A 7,490-nucleotide genomic window follows, 5' to 3' on the forward strand; every position below is an offset into this window, starting at 1 on the left:
GAGAGAGAGAGAGAAAGAGAGAGAGAGAGAGAGAGCACGAAAGACAAAAAGAAAGAGAGAGAGAGAGGGAGGAAGGGAGGGTGCGAGAGTGAAAGATTTTAAACTGTAAAAGGTTTGTTGCTATGGTGACTGAGCAGCAGTATTAAAAAGATGAAGGTCTAAAATGCAGTTGAATGAGTAACTTTTTAAAGCACAAGATGTTCAGCTGCATTTGACTACATTATTGATCGGTATTATAGAGGTGTCATTCAGGAAAATGATGCACACCTGACTTCAGGTGGCTTTGAAACAATGCACCTGAAGATTTAATTCTTCTAAATCTTTTAAATTCACATGTAGCCAGCAAGTGCAGATGAATGCAGATGAAACACAAAAAGTTGTAAGATGTAATTCATCTGCCTCCCATTTCCCCATCTGAGGGCTGAATTTGGAAGTATTCAGGAGAGCTGCTTGTGAGGGGAATCATTTAAATTCAGCTTTGCTTTGAATCCTGGCAGGAATCCAAACTGGATAATGGATCCATGCTAAAGGCAGAGCTAATGAGAAAAGGTAGCTACATGACAAAAGCTCCATGCTTCCTCCTACTGGAGCTGGGTCCTCTCCCACCACACCATGTGGGCTCATCTGGAATGCATGTAGCTCACAACATCCAAAACCACTGACGAAATCCTGACATGCTGGGTCCCCGAACTATACTCAAATTGCTGCCTTTCCACTTTGCAAATAAACATTCCTTGTATCACAAATAAAAATGCTTAATTTGCCATCCAGTGTAGGTGGGTCTGTCCTAACCAACTGGTTTCCAGTCATCATAAGGTGATTGAACCCATTTCCTAAGCTGTTTGGGCCAGTAATGCGAGACATGTCGATAATTGATTCCGCATCGATTCCGCGCTCTTCGTCCTGTGTTGCTTGCAAGCGTTAGTGGGTGCATATTCCAACAAGCGGATGCCGTGACCAGTGCGTCAGAGATCGGCTGTCAGTTAGAGCCATCCTGAGGTTGGAGCCTCACATCGTCACAACAACCCCACCACCACCCCGCCCTGCGCTACTGCCACTTACCGCACCGCCGCCGATCGTTTACGCCGGCCCCGGGTTCACGCCGCCAGACTGAGATTGATGCCATGTTGATTTTTAATGATGCGCTGCAGGCCGTGGGTGGAGGCGGAACGCCATCGTGGATCGGCCGCCGCTGCCGCACTAAATGTCACCCTAATTATCTCACCGGCCCACCAGTGAGGAAGTAAACATTTACACTAACCCATGGCCCCCGAAGCTCAGACACAGGCCCCAGACAGCTCCTCCGCTCCCACTGCTACCACACTTGTGTGGCTTATCGAGGGTTTCTGATCTTCTCAACACCCAATCAAACCAGCCTGAAGCCAACACCACTCACCTCCTGTATGCACCCCCTCCCTTTTTAACACGGTAGACTATGCAACATGTACAAAAACATTAACTCTTGCTGTTTACATCTGAACCAACATACTGATTACCAGATAAGAGTACCTATATTAATGCCGGGATTTGTTCTCTGGAGGGCCCTTCAAATGCTCTTTATTTGCTGCAGATTTGCAGCGTGAACTCATTAACCTCTATTAATCTCTGTTAACACTGTGCTTGAGGGAACAGTCTACGAGGATGCAGAATAAATCGATATGATATGCATGATTTTCTCACATTCACCAGTATATAAAGATCCATAACATCAGCACAATTGCCAAACTGACCTTTTTATTAACATGAATATTGATTCTTGAAACACGTAATGCATACAATTATTTCAATTAGAAATTCCTTTTTACTAATGTAATACTGCTTTACTTACTTCTAAGAGTTAGTCATTTAGTACATACAGATATCATCTGAATTACTGTGTCACACAGTGGAAATCAGGATTCTATGGCAGAATAATTCTCAGAAGGCCTCAGCATGACAGCTCGTCGACACATCCTGCTCTTGTGCAGTAACATTTTGTAGTGCTGACCTGGAACAGTGGCATAAAGCCTTCAGTGGGGACAGGTATATGGCGCTGTCGACACATGGGCGCCGTGTTACAGACGCCACATTAACGCCCGTCTGCAGGAGCGACCAGGCGAGTGTGAAGAGCGCACAGATGCGAGGGCGCTGGATTTATTGAGATAGAAGTGGTCAGAGTTGACCTTTAGGGTCCAGAATGAATCACAGCTAGTCTTCATATCTAATGACCCAGAGACAGTCAATGCTGACCTTTCCTCATGACGTTCACTGTATAACACAAGCAAGCCAGCTCTCAGAATTACCACTTACTAGTCAACATATCAAAAGGTGCTAGTACTCTTATAAAGTTTGTAAATGTTAGTGAGTAACTTAAACATCAAAAGTTGGTTTCAAAATTAATGGATAACTGAAAAAAAAAAGCATCTGCTGAGTTACACCAGTGTACTGGTTCTTTGAGTTAAAGTAAAGCGATAATGTAAGTAAGGCAACTGCATATTGAAAATGTTTTGTGGGCCATACCATTCGCTATTCATCTGTCTTCATTACTATCTGTTGTACGTCTGATAATTTCCTGTCTGCATAATGTCTCATTTGACCAGATAGCTTGCAGGATGAAGTGTCACTGTACTCTGTCAGGAGATACAGCAGGCAGTGATGACATCAGCTCCCTGGGCCATCATAAACATCCATTATTCCAGTCCCCCCTCTTCATTCTCATTAGCGTAGCCCCGACGGAAAGAAGCGAATGAACTCTACGACAACACGTAGCCCCACTATTGTTTTGAAATAACGCAACTGTTTTCACCCGCACGATTATTTCTGGATAATTGGCTTCAGAATATAAGGCAATTATTTCTCAAAACTAATTATTTGCTTTTTTTCCCCTCACAACAAAGGTCATTTTTCACAGTGCAATTATGAACAGAAATCAATGCTGTTATGTAGACGTTTGGTCATTGTTTTATTCTTCCACATTCCCTCTCTCTCGTTTCCTCTCTCCATCTCTCTCATTTAGGATACGGGTGGGATGGCTGGAGGGAGGCCTCTCTTTGGCGCATAGGGCGTCGTCCTGGCAACCATTCTGATGCAGTCGATGATGGGACAAACGCTGAGGCAGAGCGTGCAGCCTGTGCAGCTGTCTTGCACCATGGGAAGATGGGTCTCACAGTCAAACGTAATGGCCTGCCAGAGAGAGGGGAGCACAGACTATTAGATTAACGTCATTACACCCTCACTGGGGGTGGGGTGAGGTTCAGGGTATACAGTTAGCAACACACACACCCCCATGTGCCCCACGCAGCCAGTAAGAACCATGTCCATACTCTACTTCCTGCCCTCCAAGGACAGGTGAGCGAGCGAGCGATGCAGCTTGGGAAGACACAGGGTACAACTGGATTCTGTCTCAAAGTGTTCATGAAGTCCAGCAAATTTCTCTTTACATGTTGCTGGATGTAAGCGCATAGGACAGGCAAACAAGGCAGCACCAGAAAAAAAATGGTTGCGATATCATTTGGCCAAGAAAATATCAGAGCCTTTTCAATTGACAGTGAATCGCAGTCATTGCTAAAGTGTGATATTTTGCATTGAATGCAGGGACACCTTTTTGATCATGACACATTATGTTGATGAATGCCCCTCTTTATTAGAAACCATTAATAACAAGTAATCCCTCTCAGAGATCCACTCACCGACAATGAGTGTCACAATGAACAATTACGGCTTTGATAAAACTGGCCTGCTACTTCATCAATACCCTTATGATAAATTGAGGGAGACATTTATTTAGCAAGAGAAAGCAGGAGAAAGCAGAGACAAATACTTTAATAAAACTGTCAGAGCTATCCCATTCGGCAGCCCTCTCTGAGCCAAGCTGGGGGAGGGGCCTCGCCATTTTCACTACTAATATGCATCAGTGGCTCTGCCGGGAAAACGAGGCCAGCTAATGAAGTGCTTTTAGGCAGCCGGTGAGCAAGCATGAGAGTCTCATCGTCCGATCCAGAGACGTGTGTCTCAGCGGCAGGCGAACGCAGCTGCCCCGAACTCCTGGGAGCAGGGGCAGGGAGAGATCGCTACGCTGCTAGCGGCCAGACAACCGCACAGCTGGAGGGAAAAAAAAAACAAAACAGGAAAAAGAATAAAGAAGCTCTGAGCCAGAAAGCGGTGAAGAGGGAAAAGGTTATGGAAAGTGGCCCCAGGCTGTGGGGTTGTGTGGCTACTAGTGTGCGGGCCGTGTGTTTTTCCGTGTGTGTGTGCGCGTGTGTGTCTTCCTCCGCATGCATGCACGCATGTCAGATCACGTGGGCAGCTGGAGACAAGCAGCACCTGGTAGCCGGAGTCATTACAGGCCAAGTAACACTTTCCACAGTTGATGCACATCTCCTCATCAATGAGAGCCTGCACTTGGTCCTGGTTGTCGAGCTCCTGATACGCTCCCACATACTTCAGAGCCTGAGCGATCACATCCTGACCAGAGGACAAACTAGCGTTACACAGTAAGGCCAAAACAAACATATGCTCTTCCACTAGCACATAGATGGGCAACAGAAAGGTTCATGGGTGGAGTGGGGAAATGAACCCTTACCTTAATGGCTGGTACAGGTTTCTTAGGCTGGTTGATCCTCGAGCCATTCGAAGGAAGTGCGATGTTGCTGGGATTTGACTGATTCTGTTTGGACTGTGCTATGGCCAGTTTCTTCTCTTGGAGATATGGACCAAAATTGGGTAGTCTCTAAATGGGAACACCACAAAATCCATCCTCATTTTTAAAGCACAATTAACAGTATAGCCAATGTCCAAAACTCTCCATCCACATATGTAGTTTATAAATTATATTAAACCTCTCTAAAATGTCTAGTTCTCCTTATATACATTATGTCACGGAGCTTCTGAATAAAAGCAGGTGTGGGTGTTTGTAACCCCCTACTCCCAGTGCTCCACACAAACCAATCATATTCTGGATTCTTTGTCCACCATTCTGCATCTTATTTGATTTTTTCTATCGTTCGCCTACTTTCATCCTTTGGTGTGCATTCTTCTTTAAGTTTCCCTCACCACGGAGACTGGTATTTATGCTTCCTGGTGATCACTGAGTCACCGGGCTTTAGATGCTATGTGTACCAAAGCATCAATGCCACATCCCTCATTAGAGCTTCTGTGAAAACCAAACATGGGGGAGAAGAGAATAAAAGCTGACAGGCAGGCTGCCTGATCCACGCTCAAGCCCTACTGCTCACTTCCTCGTACTGGCCACCGTCTTTCAGGTCTAAAAATGAATTAAAACCTTTTGGTCAATATTCAGTGGTTTAAAGCCCTAGAAACTGGGGTCTACCTGATTTCATTACATGTGGGGAAGAGGCTAAAAGGTTGCTTGTATATTGTACAAGGAGACCAAATTTTAATGCAGAAAGACATGTTGGCAGGCATGTTAGATCAATATTACATCTCTATTCCCCAAAGCACCCTGCACATATTGTACAAATTGTTTGTGCATAAAAAGTGAAATGAACGTTGATGTTGGCCATGCTGAGTGATTTCTGAAAGATTACTGTCCTTGGTTTAGATGCTTTTTTATCATTTGAAGGCCCTGTACTGTAAAATCATGCAATATATTTGCAAAAATATTCATTTGCTATTCAGGCTTAAGACTTTGCCATGTCAAGGAGCAGAGATTGCCTGCTCACTCGAAATGGGGTCCGTGAGCTATTGCACTTGTGCAGAAGTGATCCTGCGGGAAACGCTATCTCACTACATGCACTTAACAAATTTCTGATATACGCCGTTATTGTCGCATAGAGCTCTGAGACAAAACCTATTTTTCACCTGGGCCTTTTAGGTGATACTTAAATACTGCGCATATATTGAAAAAAATATTCAGAGTGCAGGCTAGCATACAACAAAAAAAAGGTTGAAACGGTCCTTCATGCAATGTATAGGGTTCAAATGTTGCATCATGGATGGAATTAGTTTGCAAAAAATTCCTCCACTCATTGGCTTTTAATGCATCACATACACCTGTGACTATATATAAATAAAAGGTGGCTGATGGCCCTCTGATGGCTGGCAAGATGCTAGAGTTAAGAGGGGAGTAGAGAAAGTTGCAGGACAGAGGGACTCATCAAAGGCACAATGTATGCAGATGTTTATGTAAGAGGAGACAGATCGCATGGCCAAACTGAAAGAGCAACATCTGAGCTGTGGGTGCTCCTCTCCCTGAACCGGCGGCTCTGATCATAGCACCACTGCCTCCATGCTGCCGTGCCTAATAAAATCCACTGTAATGGAATCCATGCAAATGTGAAATTAATGCTTTCTCCTTCAATCTGGCTCACTCCCCTCACCCCGTTCTCTCCTCTCTATCTCCCCCTATGACTGCTCTCTCTGGTCCTCGTTCGATCGTGTGCGATTCGTGGGGAGGTAATTTGACGCGAGGCTCGCCCAGTCACCCCATTATCGTCACACACAGCTGCTCGCCGCGCAACTGATGGGGTTCCGGCGGGTCCCAGTGCCGAGGAGGAGGCACCGCCTCACCTGCTGCACCCGCTGCACCCTCCTGCCTCTCCTGGCACGCACATAAGCAGAGAAGTACCTGTTCGCTGTGATTTCCCCAGATTACCATATTCATGACAGTTTGGAGTGAGAGTGCTGCACACACCGCTGCCCTGAATGCAGGAGGCGGAGATTACGGGCCGCCTGGTGACCTGATGGTGGCGGGCAGGCACAGAGCTCCTGCTGCACCATGCCCAGCGTGGGAACACAATCATACACGCTGGCCCGAGTTCAATTCACTACGCCCCCCTCAACACTGGCGAGAGAGGGCAGAAGAACAGCTGGGCAGAGGCGGTGGGGCAGATGTGGCAGGGTAGGTGCTGTGGGACAAGTGCAGCGAGTTATACTCACTGGACCAGCCTTCAAAATAATTTGCTACTTCAAAATAATTTGCACATGCGTCCATGTTCAGATGTGTGAAACTGAATTCCATGTAACCCCGTCAGCTTTACAGAGCAGACTGGACTAATGTAGCACACTTAGCAGAGAGAGTTAAAACACAAATCCCAAGCACACGGAGTTTACTTTGGTTCACAATGCTTTCAAAGTGTACTTGTCCCAAGGATCAAGAATTTTAACAGAAAAAAGAAAATATGGCAAAATTCCTCCACAACAGAAGGTTAGAGAATTATAAAACTGGTAATACAGGAAAAATCTTAAAAAACACACACACAAGGTGAAATACGCCGGTGCGAATTTAATACAGAAATGACATGATGACTCTGGTAGATGTTTTTGCAAAGTTCTATGCCAAATGGTCATGACCCAGCACATTCTTCTGGCAGCCCTCACACTGGCTTGACTGCAGCATTTCTTATATGTTCCAGAGAAATGCTGGCATAGAGTTGAAAGTGTGGAACAGGTCTTCAACAGGATGTATGGCTCTGATCTATTAATAGACCATTAGTAAAACACAACACATTATGAAAGGCACTCTATCATTTAGATTTCTCTGTGCATCAGTG

The 7,490-nt window shown here is 45.4% G+C and overlaps 1 protein-coding gene across 2 annotated transcripts in view; it reads right to left on the reverse strand.

The window, feature by feature from the left end:
* Positions 1-1,717: 1,717 nt before the first annotated feature.
* dpyda (dihydropyrimidine dehydrogenase a) overlaps positions 1,718-7,490 on the reverse strand; it is a 113,293-nt gene continuing 107,520 nt past the window's right edge. For both annotated transcript variants that reach the window (XM_081696081.1, XM_027016151.3), the window contains 3 exons: positions 4,562-4,708; positions 4,303-4,443; positions 1,718-3,162 (listed from right to left, as the gene is read on the reverse strand). In XM_081696081.1, the coding sequence (XP_081552207.1) occupies positions 2,992-3,162; positions 4,303-4,443; positions 4,562-4,708 (459 nt within the window). In that variant the 3' untranslated portion in view covers positions 1,718-2,991. The remainder of the gene's footprint in view (positions 3,163-4,302; positions 4,444-4,561; positions 4,709-7,490) is intronic.

This window comes from Electrophorus electricus, chromosome 14, assembly GCF_041902795.1.
Source record: "Electrophorus electricus isolate QZ-2024a chromosome 14, ASM4190279v1, whole genome shotgun sequence".
Lineage (NCBI taxonomy): Eukaryota > Metazoa > Chordata > Actinopteri > Gymnotiformes > Gymnotidae > Electrophorus > Electrophorus electricus.